This window comes from Colobus angolensis, unplaced genomic scaffold (genome assembly GCF_000951035.1).
Source record: "Colobus angolensis palliatus isolate OR3802 unplaced genomic scaffold, Cang.pa_1.0 Scaffold439, whole genome shotgun sequence".
NCBI lineage: Eukaryota > Metazoa > Chordata > Mammalia > Primates > Cercopithecidae > Colobus > Colobus angolensis.
In genome coordinates, this window is record NW_012117810.1 from 1,648,373 (window position 1) to 1,671,020 (window position 22,648).

General features: G+C 46.1%; 1 protein-coding gene across 3 annotated transcripts in view; it reads right to left on the reverse strand.

Moving 5' to 3' along the window:
* CFAP45 (cilia and flagella associated protein 45) overlaps nt 1-18,490 on the reverse strand; it is a 28,315-nt gene extending 9,825 nt beyond the window's left edge. For 2 of the 3 annotated variants that reach the window (XR_001003479.1, XM_011957205.1), the window contains exons 1-7: nt 18,390-18,490; nt 11,812-11,937; nt 8,794-8,936; nt 6,688-6,832; nt 6,181-6,351; nt 4,856-5,034; nt 2,770-2,899 (exon numbers count right to left, since the gene is read on the reverse strand). Coding sequence is in view for 2 of the 3 variants with exons in the window: in XM_011957205.1 (XP_011812595.1) it covers nt 2,770-2,899; nt 4,856-5,034; nt 6,181-6,351; nt 6,688-6,832; nt 8,794-8,936; nt 11,812-11,937; nt 18,390-18,392 (897 nt within the window). In the remaining variant the exon portion in view is untranslated. Of the gene's footprint in view, nt 1-2,769; nt 2,900-4,855; nt 5,035-6,180; nt 6,352-6,687; nt 6,833-8,793; nt 8,937-11,811; nt 11,938-16,678; nt 16,882-18,389 lie in introns of all 3 variants that reach the window. The other variant, XM_011957206.1, reaches the window with a different exon arrangement.
* Between the last annotated feature and the right edge of the window lie 4,158 nt (nt 18,491-22,648).

Here is a 22,648-nt window from a genome sequence, read left to right on the forward strand (position 1 = left end):
CCTCCCACACTATTTCCAGCTCCCTCCGTTTCTCCAAAGACTAAATCCCTCCCTGGCCTTCCAGCTCTTCCTCAGCCCAGCTGCTGCCCTGATTCGTCCAACTAAGGTAACTCTCCCTGTGTGTCTTCCTCTAGAGCTGGCTCTCTGCCAGCTTGGCTCACTGCCCAGTTCAGGGCTCCTTCCTTCAGGAAGCCTTCCGAACCGGAGCGGTATGGCAACTGGCTGCCTCTGAGGTCCATGTGGTGCATGAGTCACAGACATTCCCTCTCTCTCACCATACTCATCTCTTTGCACACTCCACTTTTCCCTTTCTGCTCCTCCAACTCTCACACTCCCTTTCCCCCTTCTCCCCTTCTTCCTTTCCTTTCTAACTGCTTCTCACTGATTTTAGGCCTGCTGTTTGTATCCCAGACATCATTTAATCTCACTGGCGCTCAAAGCTAAAGATGCTGTTGATTTCTGATGTATGACATACATGCAATTATGTATTTATTTACTTCTTTCCCTATTTATTTACTTTTTGGATTGTTGTTTTTGTTGGTTCATTTCATTTTCAAGACGACAAAGGACTTTCCCTGTTTCTTTTGAAGCCTTTCCAAAGCAACCCCAGATAAACTCCCTTCACTCTTTTCCCGTTTGCTAGCAAGGTGGGGAACGTTGCCCTTAGTACCACCATGAGATGATACAGTAGGTCTGAAGCTGGGAAGACACAGGTTTCTACGCTAAAATTGCCCAATAATACTTCCTGGAGACTCAAGGAGTGCCTGTTGGAAGGACATTAAAAGGATAATGATACAACATCAACGTAATGGTGCTGACTCATGGACTCCTAGAACTTCCTCAGTGAGTCCACCAATTCCCACTCCCCACATCTAGTTGGATTTTCCCACCCTCACTTCTCGCCCACTACCCTGCATATTTGCCCAATAACTTTCCTTCTTGGCCCTTTCCCATTCTCTCTCCCCTGAGCCAGGAAATGGAGTGACTTGGCCAGGTCTCTCATTGTCTTCACTCTGCTATTCTCCTTCTCATGCAGTTCACAGGGCTGTGTGCCCCTTCGGTTTCCCCAGCTACTCAGGTGATCTTCATTCCTCTTCTCTAGTAGCTCCTCACACTGCAGGTGTGGTGAGAAGGCTTCATAATTACAAGTCTGCCCACCTGCAGGACTCTTCACGTCCCCCTGTCACTCACCACCATCAAATGCACTAGCTGATGACAACTTGACAATTCATAAACACAGGGGATTCATAAACACAGGAGAGAATCGTAAAAGAATACGTGTTCCACGAGTTAAATGGCACCATGAGGAGGCAATCAAACAAATTCAGAATGTGAGATATTCTTAAAGGCAACTGAGACGGGCAGATCACGAGGTCAGGAGATCGAGACCATCCTAGCTAACCCGGTGAAACCCTGTCTCTACTAAAAAATACAAAAAACTAGCCGGGTGAGGTGGTGGGCGCCTGTAGTCCCAGTACTCGGGAGGCCGAGGCAGGAGAATGGCGTGAACCTGGGAGGCGGAGCTTGCAGTGAGCTGAGATCCGGCCACTGCACTCCGGCCTGGGCGACAGAGCGAGACTCTGTCTCAAAAAACAAAAAAAAAAAAAGAATGAAGAAATGAATGAATGAATGAATGAATGGGGGAACTCTTCTAGATCAAAACAAACTAAAGAGACTCAACGATTTGCAAGGTTTGCAATGTGCAAACCTTGATTAACATCTAGTTTGGAAACAAGAAAGCCAGAAAAACGTATTTGGAACAATTGGGGAATGTGAATGTGGATTAACTATTAAATGACATTATGGAATCACTGAATTCAAGTTTTTTATGGAGGAGGTGATAATGGTATTGTTGTCATGTAAGAGAGTGTCCGTGTTCTTTAGAGCTGCAAGCTGAAGGGTTTAATGGCAGAGTGTCAAGATATCTGCAACTTACTTTCAAATAGTTTAACAATAAAAAATAAATAAATATATATATATATACACACATGCACATACCTAGAAAGAAACAAGCAACTAAGGTAAATGATTAACAATCATTAAATCTAGGTGAAGAGTTTATGGGTGTGATACAATTTTTTCAACTTTTCTGTCTGTGTGTACAAAATTTTCAAAATAAAAAATTGAGGAAAAGAAAATTATCCAAGTGCCTGCCATGTCCCTCACTGTGCTAGAGGGTTTTATACATTGTTACATCCCAGAAAAGGCACATAGAAGAGGACATTTTAAGTCTTCTTAGTTTGGGCAGGTATGTCATCATTTCTTTTGCAATAAATATGCCTACTAATTTTACTTGGACTAACAGGAAGAAAAGGTTTGGCTTCACAACACAATTAATGACAATGGGATGCTATGTACTTTGAGTGAAGTAACAGCAGGGAGACTGGAACTCAGATATTGCTACTGTTCATCTACAAAGTATATAATATCCCTAGGTGATTGAGGGAAGACCATAAAAGATCCCTGTTTACTTGTGCAAGGCATGCAGCCATATATTTCCTTTATGTGTCTATTCACAATGATTTGTCAGTCTTGGACCCCAAGTCCCTGGAAGGAAGGGACAATATCTATCCAAATCACTGCTCATCCCCCAGCATGACACCATGGTGAAATAAATATTTAACATGGCAATAAAAAGTTGATGGTGATGATGTTGTGAAATGAGAATGTGCCTGGCAGAAAACCATTCAACACCCTGAAACCCCAGAGTCTTGAAGGGTTTTGATGCTGCTGGTGGTGAAATGTGGCATTGTCTGTCTGGCCTGTTACCTTTAGATCTTCCTCTTGGAGCTGTTCCATATACTCCAGCATCTGCTCCTTCTCCTGCTCCCGCTGCTCAGCAAGTAGTGATCGCTCCTCCTGGTTCTTTTCCATCTGTTCCACAATTTGCCGCCTTCCTCTTGGAGAGAACAGTGCCACAGTGTCTTAGAAACCCAGGGTCCACATCTCCCAGAGTCCAACCTCCATCTAAACAACCCCCAAGGTGGGTGGTGTCACAGAAACAATTGAGAAGTGCCCCCTAAACACCGATATGCTTCATGAGCCCAGACCAAAGTCCTTCACTCAGGAAGGACCTCAAGGGTTGGCCTCCTTTCTCCTGAGCTCCTGGTTCCAGGGCTCACTTTTCCTGAGATTCTCCTTCTTTATTTGTTTGCCCAAGAGGGGCACCCCACTTGATAAAACACTTTCTACCTTCCAGTATATAAAGAGTTTCTGAAATCCTACCACCTCCCAAATCTTCCCAGAGTAATCATAGGAAGCTAGCTGAATAGTAAAAAGCCAAACAAACAAACAAAAAACAAACAACAACAGCAACAAAAAACCCAGGGTCTATAAGCAGTGTTGTCAGTGATTCCCTATGTGTTAATGGGGTGTCAATAAACTTGGAAGCATAGACCCCATGACATATGCGTAAAGGCTGGAAGAATGGGAGAAGACACAGATTAGGATGAGGATCGAGGGAAAAGAGTATGAGAGCCACATTCAGATGGAGTGCTCGAATTGCTTCATGACTCCAGGTGAAGTAAACAGGAGTAAAGAGTAAAAGGGTTACATGAAAACAAGTTTGGGCTCAACATAAGGACCAGCTCAAAGCATTACTGTTGCCTAATGAGACAGAGATTTTTCCTTTACTGGAGCTGTTTATGCAGAAGATGGACAGCCACTTAGCCACTAAATAACCTTTTACTGGGAACCTACTATAGTACACCAGGTAGCTACCAGAAGTACAGAGGTGAATGTACCAGGTATAGTATACCAGGTACAGAGATGAATGGTTCCAGAGAATAGGATACAGTTGGGGAGATAAAACTGCCATTCACTGTGGTACAAGGATTATTTATAGAGGTAATTCATGTATTGAATGGTTGGCGTTCTAAATCTAGGACACTATTATTCTATAATTTACTTGCTCTGGGACTTGTCCTTTTCAGCACAAAATGAAGGGGAGACTGAATTGATTCATCCTAACATGAATTAAGCACCTATTACAGGCCAAATACTGTGCTAGGCTCAGAAGCTACAGAAATGGATACGATAGGACCTGTCCCCAATGAGCATAGCATCTAGGAGGGTCAGAGAGCCACAGCACAAGAGTGGGGTGCTGGAGTATAAACACAGAGTGATGGGGGCAGAGAAGGGAGCCACTAAGCCTGCCTGGTGACATGACGGAGGTGACAGCAAAGCTATGTATAAAGGGAAGGAGAGAGCATTTTCCAGGAGGAAAAGGAGAGGAGGGTATTCAAAAAAAGAGAAAACAACAAAAAATTAAGAACTTGTGACATGGCCTGGTATGTTGGGGGCCTGGGAAAAAGCAGAGAGTAGATGGCAGGTAGGGGTAAGAAACGAGATTGCAGCTAGACTGTGAAGTGCCTCCCAGGATTTGAGAAATAAGCTTTTAAAAGTTCTGTGATTCCGGCCAGGCTCACGCCTGTAATCCCAGCACTTTGGGAGGCTGAGGCCGGCTGATCACTTGAGGTCAGAAGTTTGAGACCAGCCTGGGCAACATGGTGAAACCCCATCTCTACTAAATGCAAAAATTAGCTGGGTGTTGTCGTGCATGCCTGTAATCCCAGCTACTTGGGAGGCTGAAGTAGAAGAATCATGTGAACCCAGGAAGTGGAGGTTACAGTGAGCCAAGATTATGCCACTACACTCCAGCCTGGGCGACAGAGTGAGACTCCCTCTCAAAAAAAAAAAAAAAGTTCTGTGATTCTGTGTATCACTTAGTAAAGTTTTAAGATAAGTAGATGACAATAATGACCATTTCGCATTTTTTCCCTCTTTGCTAGGCTACATGGACCTAAAGATACATGGAAATAGCTTAGAGAGGGAGATGCCAAAACCACATCTTTACCTAATTCTTTCCTCCCTCCTCTTCCTGTCCAGTTCCTCCTGCCTTTGAATGGATTTCTGCCGCTCCACTTCCATCATCTGATCCAACCGCTTCTCCTCTGTGTCCAGTTCTTTTTGGATCTGCTGCTTCTCCAGGATTTGGGCATCCCGGATGGCATGGCACTTAGCATTGAGGATAATCTGGAGAGTGGAGATTAAACTGTGGCACTAGGCCTAGGGATGTGTAAGTTTAAGGGGAAGAAATGGGAACAGAATGCTATACTGCTGAGCATGCCGGAGGTGTGCATGACTGCTCACAAGTCCGGGGAAATAAGAATGTTCTTATATTTACCTTTCCCCTGAATATAGTTGAGCTCAAAAATTTACTGGCCTCCTGCTAGGTGCCAGGGTCTGTGCAAGGAGGGACCTGGAATAGCACCTTTCAGGGAGCTACATCGTAGGGTTTTGGTGGTAATGGGTCACCCTTTGGAAATACGATGAAAGCAGTAGGCCCTCTCCTCCATAAAATTCACTTACAGATATACATACAAAATTTCTATAAAACTTCAGAGGTCCATTGTTCCACTTAAAAGACCCATGAACTCCAGGTTGGACCCCTTGTTCTCCTCAGGGGAGCTAAGACACTCTTGCAGAGGCCAGGCCACAAGATTTTTAAGCTGGAAGAGCCCAACATGACACAAGAGGGATGAAAAGCCATGGGCCCATCAATAAGAACCCAAAAGTAAAACCTTTAGAAAATTAAAGGAGGCAAATGTAGAGAAGATTTACCTGAGAGACAGAAATCAGAGGTGCAGGGATTGAGGAACCAGCACTTTTCATTTGGTAAGGAAATGAACCACATGCAAATGAGTTACAACAGAATTCAAATGAGCCTCTGGTCTTTATGTTCTCAGCCAAAGGAAGAGCTTTGGGTACTCCAAAAGCATCCAATTGCCTTGACCACCATACGTGGCCAGAACTGAACTAACAGGATGAAAATAAAAGTAGCACTTCACATTTAATTTACCAGTCCACAGCCCACAAAGCCTCTCCCGTCTATTAGCTTATTTCATCCTGCCAATGATTCCACAAAGCAGTTTTACCACCTTCAAGTTACAAATGAAGAAAGTGAGGCTCAGGGAGGGCAAGTGACTTGCCCAAGGTCACACAGCAAGCAGGTGGCAGAGCACTGTGATCACTGCAACTACCACAGCAGGTGCAGCTCTCCTGCTGCCCCTCCCCTGCCCACACCCCCACCAGTCCCTGACCTTGTCCAGTGTGGGAATAAGAGGAGGGAGGCAGGATGGCAGTGAGTGCTCAGAGGGAAGGGAGAGATGAAGAGCCCACCTTGCTCATGTCCTTGAGCTCCTCCTCCTGCTCCATCCGCAGCTTGTTGGCTCTCTGCAGGAGGTTCTGGGCCCGTTCCTTGGCTACCTCCTCCAGGTCACTGAGCTTCTTGCTGTTGTTCCACACCATCTCCTTCTGTTTCATGATCTTCTTTCGTGTCATCACTGCATCCTAAGGGAGACCAGTCTGGCTCAGTGGGGGATTATTTCATGCGCTCTGTGCCCTGGGCGCTAGCCTGGCTATCACAGGTGACCCAGTACAATTTTGCCTCGGCCAGTGATGACATCAGAACCAAGAAGTTCCACAGCCTGGCTTCATTTTCAGCCCTCCCCTTGGCCCCAGTTGCTCCCACCTCTCATCTCAGGTATTGCTCTTTGGTCTCCTTTCTGCAATATCTCTTAAGTACGTAATTTGTGCCTCATTTCAGGGACCCCTAATGAGAGTTCCTCAGTACATTTTGATTCTGCGACCCATCTGCAGAGGCAAAGCCTTAGGGAGGTTGACTACCATGATGGCTTCCTTCTCCTTCTTGAAGGCCTGGTCCCTGGCCTCAAGTTCTTCTCTGGTCAGGACATGGGATGCCCATTTGATTCGCTCAAACTCCTCAGGGCTGATGATTAGGGATTCCCCGGAGGGATCCTCTGTGGGAACACTGATACAAGAATGAACAGATTTAGGGAGGTGAGAGGGAAAGTTCTCGGCACCACATTTTAGGCTTCTCTGCTCTCTTCCCCTCTCCCCATCATGCCAGTGGACTTCTCCAGTAGCAGAAGAGACGGCAAGTGTGCCATGAGTCCACTGGGGAGTAGAGGTTCCAAGGTGGGGGTCAGGTAGCACTGCAGGCTAAAAAGAGACATTTTAAGTCCTTTTTCTATAAGGTCCAACTCATATGTTACCTTTTCTGTGCAGCTGAGACCCACCCCCCGTCATGTCCACATGTGCCCACTCTGCCCCCCCCCCCACCCACCAAGACCCGATAGATCACCTCCTCCTCTGAGCCCCCACTGCACTCTGTTCTTACTGCCTGTATCACAGCCAATCATGCAGGCTCTGTTTCCTTTATGAGCTCCTTCAAGACACAAACTCTGTCTTAACCACATTGGTAGCCTAGTCTCTGGCACAGCACTTGGCACAGAGTGAGAATTCAAAACAAAGCTGTTGAATTAAACTTTAAAAACAGATTATTCCTCAAGGATGACATAAAAAGGGCAAGAGGACGCCAGACAAGGTTGATATAGATGCTAGTTAGAAACCTAAGCTTCCCTGCCTATCCAGCCTAGAGAGAAGCTTTGAACCCTAAATATTAATTAAAATCTATGATCAACAATAGCCAGAGACATGTCTATAGACCTCTCCTTTCTAGCTATCCAACGCATTCAACAAACCAATCGCTAATTATAATGATTACAAGCAAATGACATACATTAAAGATGGGGGAGGGAGTAGTTGGGGAGGTGGGAAGAAAGCTGCTTCTGGGTGAGGCAGGTACATGCCAATAAGACAGATAGTCTGAGACAGGAAGTGAAACCTCATCTAATAAAACTAGTGTGTGTGTGTTGGGGGAGGGTGGTCCAGGAGATGGAGAGAATGAGTGAGTGGATTTGCAGCTTAGCCAAGATCTTGTGTTTCACGAAGCAGCGTGGCCCTAAACAGCCTAGGATCTGAAGTGACCAGCAGTGATCTGAATCTAAGACAGCAGTTCATACTACTTTCAGCAGCCCTGGAAAATAACCAGCCACTTGTCCTCTGACGTGTTTTCAGGACTAGATGGCTCCAAGAAGGAGCCCTTCCTCCGGCTCCAGGAGTGGCTGCAGGGCTCTAGCCACATGTGGCCATTTGATGTCAGGGCTGACCAGACATGGTCAGTAAGGGACTGCAGTCCAACACAGCTCCTGGGGTGTGTACCAGATGTGCCTCCCCAGCTGTGACACAGGTAGCATTTTCTGGGAATTAGGGTTTTTAGTAGGTGGAGCCAGGGCAGGGAGAATGGTTGTAAAGGGTGAAGCACTAACACAAGAGCTAAACCACCAAGCAGTGTTGGCTCATGGCACATGGTTGAGCTAGGCCTAAGCCCCACAGGAGGGGCTCAAGCCTGGGGGCAGCTCTAGTCAGGAAGCGGGGCTGAGCTAATCCCAAAGGAAACCAAGGAGCTCCTGTGAATTTCCTCTTATGGCCTTAGAGTCTGGGACGAAGCCAGGGGCTAATGAGGCATCTGGTCAGTTTCCCTTTGCTTCAGATTCTTAATGCAGCCGAAAGGAAGTGACTCATCTGGATCACTTCCCTTTAGGGAGGGCACTAATGGGGACTTAGAGAGGACTCACTAAGCACCTCCCCTCTACCAGTCCCTTAGCTCACACAGCCAGCCAGAAGTAAGGAAGGAGAATGAAGCTGAGAATAAAGGACAGTGGCAATAATAGACACAATGGGAGAAACAAGAGAGGCCAGGACGGAGAAGAAAGAAAGAACTATTAAACAAAAAGGGGAAAATGAATAGGAAAGAAGTGGGGATTGGACGGACAGAATGAAACCAGGTGGGTTTATCCATCTCCCTGCAAAGATCCTTAGCAAAAGGATAGGGACTGGGCAAAGAAGGACAGGGGACTGTGTACTCACATGAGCTCTCGGACCATGTCCCGGGTGATGAGCTGGATGGTCTCTGGCTTTCGATCCAAGCCCAAAGCAGTGAGAGTTTTTTGAAGGGTATGCTTATCTCGGAGCAGCACAATGGGGCTGTCACTCTGGCCCTGGGCTGGGGACTATGAGTTCAGAAAGAATAGCTTAGAAGCTTGTCACCCCCACTTCCTGCTGGTCAGTCCTAACTTCAAGGATAGAGCAGCAGGATGCCCTATATCTGAGCATGGCTGGATGTGTTCTGTACTGACCAGCTTTTCTTTTCTTTTCTTTTTTTTTTTTTGAGATGGAGTCTTGCTCTGTCACTCAGGCTAGAGTGCAGTGGCGCAATCTTGGCTCACTACAACCACCGCCTCCCGGGTTCAAGCAATTCTCCTGCCTCAGTCTCCCGAGTAGCTGGGATTACAGACAACCACCATCACACCTAGCTAATTTTTGTGTTTTTAGAAGAGACGGATAGGCCGGGCGCGGTGGCTCAAGCCTGTAATCCCAGCACTTTGGGAGGCTGAGACGGGCGGATCACGAGGTCAGGAGATCGAGACCATCCTGGCTAACACGGTGAAACCCCGTCTCTACTAAAAATACAAAAAAAAAAAAACTAGCTGGGCGAGGTGGTGGGCGCCTGTAGTCCCAGCTACTCGGGAGGCTGAGGCAGGAGAACGGCGTAAACCCAGGAGGCGGAGCTTGCAGTGAGCTGAGATCCAGCCACTGCACTCCAGTCCGGGCGACAGAGCGAGACTCCGCCTCAAAAAAAAAAAAAAAAAAAAGAAGAGACGGGGTTTCTTCATGTTGGCCCCAGGCTGGTCTCAATCTCCTGACCTCAAGTGATCCGCCCACCTGGGCCTCCCAAATTGCTGGGATTACAGGCGTGAGCCACCGTGCCAGGTCCTGACCAGCTTTTCGGAGAACAAGTCTCTTGTTCTTGTACAGATATTCCTTGCAGAACAGTAGGGATACTAAGGAGTGGCGATCACTAGTGTGTGTCTATACCTAGTCTAAAGTCATCAGGAATGAAAGCAAATTTCTGGTCTCTAGATTTTCCTCTCTCCATGAAAGATTTTCCTTTATGAAAGAAGAAATAATTATCTCTCTAGGACCACACAGTGGGTTTGAAGCAATATAATTTGTTACAGACTCTTACAGTCTTTGACATTGGTCATTTTAAATTCTTTCTTACAATTAAATTACTTTAACCCCCGCAAAAAGCCATATTGAGGGAGATAGAAATCGCTAAATGACCTGCAGAGGCCTACCCTTAAGATCTATGGGTAGTTCTCTACCAGCTCATTGAGTTGGTGCTGAGGTCAGTGAGTTAGAATTCAGCAAGAACACAGACTGTGTTTTTTTTGTTTTGTTTTTTGTTTTTCAAAATTCTCCGACCTGAAGGAATTAGATAACAAGAAAATGAAATCACCTGTTTCAGAAAATGTCTAAACACAGGAAAGGATGTGTCATTAATGCAGCCACTGTGATCCTGACCCGAGGCAGGGGGATGGCCCCGCTTGTCCTACCTCACTTTGCACTCACAGTCCCCTGTGTGCTGCTGCCACCTGGTGCCCATCTCTGCTTTCACGTGGGCACAACTCAGTCATGCCACAGGCCACTTCTGCCCTCTACTGCCTGTTGAGAGACTTCCTGAACTCTTACCCACCAATGAGGCCAAAGAAACTAGACAAGGGACAAGCATTTTTCTGATAACCCCCTTTTACCAGCCAGCATGACTGCTCCTGGAGAACTCAGCCAATTCCAAATCTCTCTTTGCTTTGACTAGAAAACTCCACATGTACCCACAACAGCAGCAACAACACCACAAATGTCTGTAAGTGAAATTGCATTTCGGCCAGGTGGGGTGACTCACACCTGTAATGCCAGCACTTTGGGAGGTCGAGGCAGGCAGATTGCTTGAGCTTAGGAGTTCAAGACCAGCGTGGGGAACATGATGAAAGCCTGTCTTTACAAAAAATACAAAAATTAGCCAGGCATGGTGGTGGGCACCTGTAGTCCCAACTACTTGGGAGGCTGAGGCAGGAGAATCACCTGAGCCTGGGAAGCGGAGGTGGCAGTGAGCCAAGATTGTACCATTGCACTCCAGCCTGGGTGACAGGAGTGAAACCCTGTCTTAAAAAAAAATAAAAAATAAATGCATCTGTTGATCCTTTTTCTTACCAACAGGAAAACTGCTGCAGAGTGAGAGTCTTCTGAATGGATTAAGAAGCCTATCTTGATCCCTCTGGAGAGTCCTCTCCAATTCACAATGAAGATGTTGAAGAGCAGGAACAGACACCAACTCTCCTCTCCCCACCTTCCCCACTGGCAGAGGGATTCAGGTCACTACTGGTGTCTCTCTTTCCCTTTTCCCCTTCTCTTAAACTCTCACTGCCCTTCTCTCCATGTCTCATTCTCTTTTTCTCCTTCCCTCTCTTCCTTCTCACCTACTAAACTCCATGTGTACCAAAATCAGTCAAAGCTCTATTATCTAGCTCTCTTTATCTAGACTAAAGGAGTTGTCAACCTTTTGGTCTAGACAACACTTGCAAATAAAGACCTGCTCATTTCCCAAAGCTAAATAATTGTTTTAGTTGAGCAACTGGGAAAGGAGGATGGTTTTGTGTTGTACTCTGATGGTATTATCCTTGGATGGAGGGGGAAGATGTTGCTCTTGTCTGCAAGCTTAGCCCATCAGCCCTCCAGCGGTTCCGTCACGGAGCTCAACTGCAACTATTGCACTCTCTGCAGCTGAGCCTTCCTTTTGACATTACAACAGATTTTAAACACTGTGAAGACATGAGAGACTGGGGTGGAAGAAGCCGGGTGTCCCTGTTGACATAGGCCCCACTAGATCCCAAAGCTCTGCAGCTCAGGTCTCAGAAGTCTCCTTTGTCTTCGGTCTGAGAGTTACCTATGAGAGCAAGGTTACTCAGCAGAAGCTTTGCCCTGAGCTACATTTTTGGGCTTCTGCCTGCAGGTGGCATCGACTTGAAAGGACTTGTTGAGGATTACCTTGATATCTCCAAAGAGGCTCTCATCCACCTCAGAGCTCACGGCTTTGGTCCGATAGCGAGCCTTATTCCTTGACCTGTTGGAAGCGGCAGAAGAGGAGCTCAGAATGCCAGCTGTGCTTAGTGGCTGCAGGAAGAGGCAGAAAGTTTGGGTCATCAGTACTGAGTGGCATCCAGATCCTGAGCAGTCAACAATTCACCAGCCCATGTGGGCATGTGAAAAAGAAACAGTTAGGAAAAGTGGCTGTGTAAACTCTGAACCGTAGGGGACAAAGAGTAACAGATGGAGGGCATCCCCACAGAGCGGGGGGGTCCCTGAAAAAGAGAACTCTGCACAAAGGAGCATTTCTGTAAAACAGTTGATCTCATAGAAGTAGAGAGTAGAATGGTGGTTACTAGAGGCTGAAGAGAGGAAGGGGAGGGGCATGGGGAGAGGTTGATCAATGAGTGCACAGTTACAGTTAGATAGGAGGAATAAGTTCTGGTGCTCTATTGCACAGAAAGGCCACTATAGTTGATAATAATGTACTGTATATCTCAAAAGAGATACACAATATCTAGAGGAGAGGATTTTGAGAAATATAAATGTTATAAGATTAAATGAGATGGTAAGATCTAGTATTTGATAGCACAATAGAATGACTAGAGTTAATAATGTATATAATGTATATTACTATATATAAATGTATATTAATATACATTTATATAATAATATATATTAATATACATGTATACAATAATGTATATTGTTTATATTGTATATTTCAAACTAGCTAGAAGAGAGAATTTTGAGTGTTCTCACCGCAAAGAAATGACAAGTGTTTTAGGTAATGGATATGCTAATTACCCTGATTTGATCGTTATACAATGTATATACATGTATGAAAACATCACACTGTACCCCATAAATGTGTACAATCATTATGTGTCAATTAAAAACAAAACTGTTTTGTTTTTTGTGGTTTTTTAAAAAGCAATTCTATAGTCCTCGAAGCTGAAGGCCAAGTCGGCCACATAGTATGGAAGTAAAGATAAAAGAAGCGGGAATGGCAGGAGGAGAGAAGCAACAGTTTCTCATTATCAGACTAGTACCAGTTTCCCAAGAGGACAACCTCTTGTGGGGCAATTTGGACTTGCCTCCCCAGACATGCGCAGTGTCCCCTTTGCCTCCAATCTTTTCAGCTTGTGCTTCAAGTCTTCCTCACAAATGATACCACTGTTTGACCTCCTTCGTATCTCCACAATCTTACAAGGTTATGGTGGGCGCACAGGATATAAAGGATGGAAAAGTGCCTCACCCACTGCTTGGCATGTGGCTGATGCCCAATAAACTTGAGGCAGTGGTGAATGATAAATGATTACTAGCTACAATCAAGCAAACCAGTTCATAATATCCACTATTTGGCTGTTTCTCTCCCAAGACCCTTTTAGTGTGCCTCAGTCATTTTTTAGCCCCCTACTAACTTCCTATTTTGGCAAATTCCCCATCTAATGAGTTGTGGGAGATAGTGCTCATCTCCAACTACAGAAGCTGAAAACATCAAATATTCACCTTCTCAGCCTGGCCAAGGGACCTAGGCTTACCCAATGAGATGGCCCTGGACTGACAATGACTAGGGAACTAGTGAACCAAAAGGCAGAACAAGGAAAACCTTTCTGACCCAAACAGAACTGGCAGTCAGACCCAGTGTCTGGTCTGATATCAATACTGATAACGATACCAGCAGCAGCACCCTATGTACAGAGTTGGCAGTTTGGGGGGGTACAACAGTGCACCAGGGTCCTTGCCAGACCAGTTCTAGGTTTTGATTGTGGTCTTGATTCCAGCTGCAGAACCTTCCTTTGTTCCTGTTTTTGAGCTTTCCAAAATCCTCTTAACACATTCTCTTTTACTGAAATTGGAATTCTGGTTCTGTCGCTTGTAACTAAGAATCTGATTAACACAACCTCCATTCCCAAAGGACAGGCAGCTTCAGCTCAGTCCCAAGAGTAGACATCTATCTTTAAAAGGTAGTATCTACAAGGACTACTGGATGACTCCAGGCTTATGATAAAGCTGACTCAAATCTCACTTTGGGGGAGCCCATATGCCCCACATCTCTCTAAACTGGGTTACCTTGAAGGAATGGGCCAGACACATTGTGTCTCCCCAAGACTGGGAATCAGCAGCTGTCAAGGGAACAGGGTAGACAGGTCACTAAGCCCTGGACAGTGTTCTGAAAGCTCTCTGATCTGTCATTACCAACCAGACACCCCAGTGCCTGTTACACCTGTATCAGGTTTTCACACTCAATTGGACAATTATTTTCCAGCTGTCTCTGTGCTGTACATTGAACACTGCTATATGTGCATTTCCCTCACTGCCTGGCACAGCCAGCAAAAGGCTTACATAGGAAGTCTCCCTCTACAGCCTCAGCCAGCCCCAATACAGTAGAGCAGAGAAGCTTGGATTTATTAAAAGGTAAAAATAGTAGCCCCAAGGATGCCTAATAACAGCCTCTGACGGGTTATTATATGGTAGGTGGTGAGCTATGGCTCCCCTTTCCACCAAAAATAGAATAAGAGCAAATGAATAGAAACTTCAGTAGGTGGGATTGAGGCTAAGCATTTGGAATAACTGGAAAAGGTGGAAGGCTTCAGATCATGAGTTTTGTATGTAATTAAGGGAAAAGGCGCAGTGCCTGGCACATACTAGGAACAATATAGCAACGTGCATTTGATGAAGAAAGATGACCTCTCAAGGACAGGACTGCAGACCAGATTGAGATGGATACTTTTCTGGAATACGCCTGCCTGACTCCAAGTCACTCCACCATTCCATGTTTTCCAGATCACGTATGTGGTCTCCACTGTGGATAATAACGTATGTGAAAAGGCTTTGGAATACAGATGGAAAGTATTATTGTTTTCCATTTGTTTTCCTGTCTCTTTTCAAGGACTCCAACAGGTTTTCCCTTGTGCTGAAGTGTCCACCAGACTGCAGGTTCCTCCAGGGCTGAGCCTGCATCTCCTGTTTCCTATGCCCTTGGTACCCATGTCAAGAGGAAGTCACAGCAAGGACTGCCTGAGCCAGAACAGAGGAAGAAAAACAGATGACCACAGAAAAGTGGCCACTGAGCAGGACAGTGGGAAGCTCTGAACTCTAGGGTTGGGTGGTTGAGAAAAACCTCATTTGGAAAATGCTGACTTTGAAGCCACAGCCTTACACCAGGGTTAGAATAAACAGTTTTGCCAAGGGTAACAAGGATTACAAAGGTCACTGTGTAAACATCCTAGAAAAACATGAAGAACCAAGCATAAATGTAAAGTTGGATCCCTCTGGGCCAGAGGTAATAGTGAAGAAGTTCTTTTAGGAGGTGACGGGCTGGTTTTCTTCTTTGCATGACCAAATAAATATTGCCAAGAAGCTGAACTATGCGTAAGGAGAAGCATATCCAGTCCTGCTTATGGGGAGACAGCTCTTGAAGGGAAGGCAGCTGAGAAGGCAGGGGGTCTGGGGAAAATGAGGACTGGGGACAGATAAAGGTGCCAGCCCTGCTTTGAAATTTTCGTCTTGGTGACTCAGCTGACTCCCCCTCTCTTCATAAGCCTTCCAACTCCTGGAGCACAAGAATTCAGCCACAGCTATGAGCTCTATGAGAGACTCTGTTGCAGAAAGATTTGCTGATCAAACAAATAATGATTTTGATTTACAGTCATTGATATAGGATGATCTCCATAACATGTTAAGTTGTAAAGAAAACAGACTGTAAGAAACACATAAGTCTGGGTGCCATGGCTCATGCCTGTAATCTCAGCATTTGGGGAAGCCAAGGCAGGTGGATCGAATGAACTCAGGAGTTCAAGACCAGCCTGGGCAACATGGCAAAACCCCACCTCTATAAAAAGTATGAAAAATTAGCCAGGCGTGGTGGCGTATACCTATAGTCCCAGCTACTTGGGAGGCTGAGGCAGAAGGATCGCTTGATCCCGGGAGGCAGAGGTTGCAGTGAGACAAGGTTGAGCCACCGCACTCCAGCCTGGAGAGCAAGACGTTGTCTCAAAAAAATAATATTAATAAAGAAAGAAAAAGAAATATAAGTATTCTTGGCCGGGCATGGTGGCTCATGCCTGTAATCCCAGTACTTTGGGAGGCCAAGGTGGGTGGATCACCTGAGGCCAGGAGTTCAAGACCAGCCTGTCCAACATGGTGAAACCCCCGTCTCTACAAAAAAATACAAAAATTAGCCAGGCATAGTGGCCCATGCCTGTAATCCCAGCTACTCGGGAGGCTGAAATCCCAGCTACTTGGGAGGCTGAGGCAGGAGAATCGCTTGAACCCGGGAGGCAGAGGTTGCAGTGAGCCAAGATCACGCCACTGCCCTCCAGCCTAGTCGACTCCATCTCAAAAAGAAAAACAAATGTAGAAGTATTCTTGTAAAGATGTTTGAATAGCAGGTATGTGCCCAGAATGTATTACTGAAAGCACGTTCAAAAAAATGTTTAACAGTATGTCAGGTAAGCTTTACCATCTTAAGATGTTTCTTTATTGAATAATTTCCTGCAATGAGTAGACAGCTATTTTTATGACCAGAAAAAAAACAAACTATTTTTTTATTTGAAAACAAAGCATAGCAATGGGCCTGGTGCTCCAACTCTGAAAGCAAGAGAGTACAACCCTTAAAAAAAAAGCAAAAAAAAAAAACAAACCAAAAAAACATAGCATTATATATTCCGGGATCCAGGATGTTTCACTCAAATCCAGCAAGACAAAGCTGGAATGGGGCTAGAATAGGTCAGTGTGGAGTTTCCCTGATGTAACTTCAACACCCATCAACTGAACGGGTTGACATGTTCAGGAAAGATATGTCTTTTCCTAGATGTCTTACCCATTCTGATCTAGTTCTTTTTTTGCATAGAGTCACCGCAGGCTGGCAAATTCAGGCTTCAAACTCTTGGTCTGGTTCTACTTCCCTTTCTGAAGACTTTGGTTACCAAGTAAGGGAGATTCCCATGAACCAGACCCCTTGCCTTTTACTCTGAGTGATCCACACAATTATCCTCTTTCTTCAAGTGGGACCAAGCTGGCCATCTGTAGGATGCCACCAGAAGATAACATCCCAGTCAGTACGGAGGTCCCCATCTCTCCTTCTGGAGGATTTTAATCATTATTTTTATAAGAGTTCTGGAAGTCTGCCTAATTGTGAGCCTCACCACCCCTACTATCTCTTCTCATGCCTTTAAATATTCTCCAAACCTATTGAGTAGCACCATATGTACACAAACACACACACCTGGCCTACCAGAGATCACTAACTTAGACCCACTGCTTCTCAAAGGTGTCCATATGCCCAGTCCTGTCCCAGGAATTTCAAAGGGGCTCAGTCAGTGAGTCAAACCCCTGCCCTGAGTGGCTCCTGGATGGGGAATCCTCGATCTGGGTGCTCTGAAGGCCACAAGTCTTGCCCAGGTGCAACTTATGACCTATGAGAGCTTGGAAATAGGAAATTTTTAAAAGAGGACAAAAGGGGAACTAACATTTACCATATGCCCTTAGACACCAGGCATGACAGTAGGTGCTCACATACATACATATGCTACTGGGTTTGTAAGGTGCTGAGAGAAGATGGGACACTGAATCAAATAGAATACATAAGTGAAAAGGGATCCCCCCCACACCAATTACAACACTGCAGGGAGTCCTCGAAAGTCAGGAACTGCTCTTTGTTGAAGGCTTATTTAATAATTAACAAAACTCTTCTGAAGTCCACTGAGCCCCAGAAAAGCAATGCAGCCTCTGGGCCTGAAGTTTGTCCACAAGTATACCCAAGTAGCAACCTTTGCCACCTGTTGTGCCCCAGACATTCTAGGTCAGTTCCAATAACCCAAGACTCCAACACTTATCCTCTGCCCTTCCCCTCCCCTCTGGGACCAACACACTCAAGCCCAGGCATCCCCTTCATGGTTCCTCCCAGGCCTTGCTGGCCTTCTCAACCTTCAGGACCCTGACAGTCCTCCCCATTCCAGTGAAACCCAGGCTGACAGGCCTGTGCCAGTCTCTCTTCCGGACCTTGCAAACCTGAGACCCTCCTCACTCACTCACCCATTTATTCATTCATTCATTCATTCATTCATTCACTGACAAATATTTATTGACTATCTACTGAGGGACATGAAGCCCTGCTAACAGGAGAAAAACCTGAGGCTCAGGCACAGTCACCTTGCTAGTTAGTGGCAAAACAGGTACCACGACCCATTATCTGGCCTCCTCACCAGTGTCTTTTCCCACACCACATCCACAATCTTTAGTCCACTGAGGCTCCAGTCTGATGGCATCGGGGAGAGGGTTGGGACATCCCTTTCTCTCCAACTGCTCCGCTCAGCGCGCTCCACATTTCCAGTCACTATTGATGCTATCCCTAATTCCCCTTCTGACCCCACCTCATGATCTCCCTTGCTTCTTCTAGAGGTGTTCTCCTTACTCCTGGGCCTTCCCGACCCTTAGACCCAACTCTGCCCTCCCCTAGGCCCCCACTTTCCCCACTCAGAGCCCCCACACAATTCAGGACACAAGAGGCCCCATCTGAGGTTCTCCCTCACCATGTCCTCAGCCACACGCCCTGACTCCGGACCTCTGTCGCCGCCCGGGCGCCTCCAAGGCCCTGGTGTTGACGCGTTACCGTGGCAACCACTAGCCCGCGTTCTTCGGCTCAGGCCCCGCCCCCGGCCCCGCCCCCTCCCATCTCCAGTGGGCAGTTGCCTTGTGCTGGTGGCGTAGGGAACAGGAGCCGGTCGCTCCAACCGTTGCAGCCCCGCGTTGCAGCCCCCCGTTGCAGCCCCGCGCTCCAGCCCAACCGCGGTTCTGAAGGATTGACCCGCCCTGGCGTGCCCTGCTCTGCACTTTGGCTTTGGCCAAACTTTTAGGTCAGAACCCGAACTTAAAGAGCTTACCATGGGCCGAGGGAGTTCTGTCAGCGGCCCGAAGAGCCTGGCCCAGGGTCACAGTTTTCCCCAGGGACTTCACCTAGGTTACTATGATTACCCTTGCCCCACTGCCCAGGAGGCGCCAAGCCAACCCCGGATGAGTGTAATCTGCAGAGAAGCCAGCAGGATCAGACCAAACTAGTTTCACAGCAGAAGAGAGTCTGGTCGGGTCAAGAAAGAACTTCCAGCCCTGAGGATGTCTCTGCAGTGTCAGAAGCAGTTTCTTAAATTGCGGGCCTCAAATCTCAAGAATCACCTGGAGAGTTTATTAAAAATGGAGGCCCTACATTAGAATAAGTCGAAAGCTAAGGAACTGACCTTGGGGTACTACTTCCTAGCTGGTATGTACTGTTCTAGAAAGTACATAGGGGTTTTGTCATTTTTCCAATTTAGTTTGGCCTCTCTACCTCCCAACTTGCAGGGCCGGCATTGAACTCACCTCGGTAGGCTGCATGCTCCAAGCCTCACAAAGCTGTCCCACCAGACCAAGGACATTTGTCTTCCTCCAGTGCTGATTAGCTAAGCTCTTGGTGTGACTCTGTGAGTCTCTGAGCTGCTTTCTCAAACCTCTCTCCAAACCCTCACAGCCAGTCTTTCTGAAGCTGTTACTCCAACTTGGATACTGAAGGCTGTTCACAAGCCCCAAGGGAATGGAAGAAGGGAGACAAGGTCACTTCTTGCTGCTTTTAAAAGAACTTTCTCCAACAGGCTTCGCATTCCTTCCCTAGATTTCCCAGTCTTTATCTCCTTTGGGATCAAGAGTACGAAATTGTGTCCCCTTCACAGAGTCCCACCAAGTGTTGAAGGCTTAATCAGAGGGAGAAGGGAAGGCCTGAAGAGAAGGAGCACAGTCCTTGGGAGGCTTGGGACCGAGAGAAGGGGTTATTCTGTTCCTGGGAACCTTCCTTACTAAGCCTTGACATTAGAACCCCCTTCCCTGCAGCTCAGAAAGAAGGAGAAACAAGTAACCGGCCCACTGTGGACAAGGTGCTTCCTGTATTCTTTTCACCCCATTCTCCCAGGCACATCTGCATGACGTAGTTACTATCACTGTAACCAAAGAGGGAACTGAGGCCAAGAAAAATAATTGTCCAAACTGAAAGTCTGTATCTTAGCCCAGGGTGACTGTCTGAAGATGCTAAGTTGAGGCAGAAAGGGCTGGGCACGGTGGCTCATGCCCGTAATCCCAGCACTTTGGGAGGCCGAGGTGGGCAGATCACGAGGTAGGAGTTCGAGACCAGCCTGGCCAACATAGTGAAACCCCGTCTCTACTAAAATTATAAAAAATTAGCCAGCGGTGGTGGCAGGCACCTGTAATCCCAGCTACTCAGGAGGCTGAGGCAGAAGAATGGCTTGAACCTGGGAGGGGAAGATTGCAGTGAGCCAAGATCACTCCAGCCCAGGCGACAATGCAAAACTCTGTCTCAAGGAAAAACAAAAAAAGGTTGAGGCAGGAAGGAGGGAATGACAGAGTGCAGTGTAAGGGACTTGCCTCCCAGCAGGCAAGTACACGCCTATAATCCCAATACTTTGGGAGCCTAAGGCAGAAAGATTGCTTGCATCCAGGAGTTTGAGAACACCCTGGGCAACATAGGGAGATCCCATCACTACAAAAAATCAAAAATTAGCCAGGCATAGTGGTACATGCCGGTGGTCCCAGCTACTTGGGAGGCTGCACTAGGAGGGTCACTTGAGCCTGGGAGGTTGAGGCTGCTCTGAGCCATGATCATGCCAATGCACCCAGCCTGGGTGACAGAGTGAGACTCTGTCTTGAAAAATAAAGTAAATAAAATACAATAAAAATTTATCTCAAAACTAACAATGCTTAAGCTTCAGGCCTCTCATTTACGTAAGCGCATGTCAAGGCTCAGAGAAGAACCCTTGGCAATGTGTCTACAGGCATACCTTGGAGATATTGCAGATCAGGCTTCAGAGCACTGCAATAAAACTAATATCACAATACAGTGTGAGCAACACAAATTATTTGGTTTCCCAGTGCATATGAAAGTTACATTTGCACTATACTGTAGTCTATCAGGTGTGCAATAGCATTATGTCTAAAAAATAAGTGCAGACTTTAATTTAAATATACTTCATTGCCAAAAAGTGATAACAATCATCTGAGCCTTCAGCGACAGTCATCATCTTTTTGTTGGTGGAGGGTCTTGCCTCGTGTTAATGGCTGCTAACTGATGAGGGTAGCACTTGCTGAAGGCAGAGGTGGCTGCAGTAATTTCTTACAATAAGACAACAGTGAAGTTTGCCGCATCAGTTGGCTCTTTGTTTCTTTTCTTTTTTTTTCAAATGGAGTTTCACTCTTGTTGCCCTAGCTGAAGTGCAATGACGTGATCTCAGCTCACTGCAACCTCTGCCTCCCGGGTTCAAGATATTCTTCTGCCTCAGCCTCCAGAGTAGCTGGGATTACATGCGCCACCACACCCAGTTAATTTTGTGTTTGTTTGTTTGCTTGTTTGTTTTTAAGACAGAGTTTGGCTCTTGTTGCCAAGGCTGGAGTGCAATGGTGCAATCTCCGCTCACCGCAACCTCCACCTCCCGGCTTCAAGCGATTTTCCTGCCTAGGCCTCCCCAGTAACTGGGATTAGAGGCATGAAGCACCATACCTGGCTAATTTTGTATTTTTAGTAGAGACAGGGTTTCTCCATGTTGGTCAGGCTGGTCTCAAACTCCCGACCTCAGGTGATCCGCCCGCCTTGGCTTCCCAGAGTGTTGGGATTACAAGCATGAGCCACTGCGCCCAGCTGACCCTTTCTTGAAAGATTTCTCTGTAGGATGTCATGCTGTTTCATAGCATTTTACCCACAGTAGAACTTCTTCTTTCAAACTTGGCATCAATCTTCTCAAGCCCTGCAGCTGCTGTATCATCTAAGTTTATGGAATAGTCTAAATTCTTTTTTTGTCATTTAAATAATGATTACAGTGTCTTCACCATGAGTAAACTCTTTTCTGTTTGTTTGTTTGTTGTTTTAAAGCTCCATCTTCAATGGAATAGAAGTAGATTCTACCCCCTAAGAAACAACTCCTCACCATTCCAGTTTCATTACGAGATTGCAGCAATTTGGTCACATCTTCAGGTTCCATTTCTGATTCTAGCTCTCTTGCTATTTCCACCATGTCTAGTATTACTTCTTGCACTGAAGTCCTGAACCCCTCAAAGACATCCATGAGAGTTGGAATCACCTTTCCTCCAAACTCCTGTTAATCTCAATGTTTTGATCTTTTCTCATGAATCATAAATGTTCTTAATGGCATCTAGAATAGCGAATCTTTATCAGAAGGTTTTCATTTTACTTTGCCCAGATGCATCAGAAAAAAATCATTATCTATGGCAGTTATAGCCTTACAAAATGTATTTCTTAAATAATAAGACTTGAAACTGGAAATTACATCTTGATCCATAGGCTACAAAATGGATATTGTGTTAGCAGAAATGAAAACAATATTGCTCTTCTACTACATCTCCATCAGAGTCCTTGGGTGACTAGATGTATTGTCAATGAGCAGTAATATTCTGAAAGGAATCTTTTTTTCTGGGCAGTAGGTCTCAATAGTGGGCTTAAAATATTCAGTAAACCATGTTGTAAACAAATGTGCTGTCATCCCGGCTATGTTGGTCCATTGATAGAGCACAGGCAGAGCCAATTTAGTATAATTCTGAAGGGCCTTAGGATTTTCGGAATGATAAGTAAGCATTGCTCTCAAAGAAACCAGCTGGCAGGGTGTGGTGGCTCACACCTGTAATCCCAACACTTTGGGAGGCTGAGGTGGGCAGATCATTTGAAGTCAGGACTTTGAGACCAGCCTGGCCAACATGGTAAAACCCTATCTCTACTAAAAATGCCAAAAAAAAAAAAAAA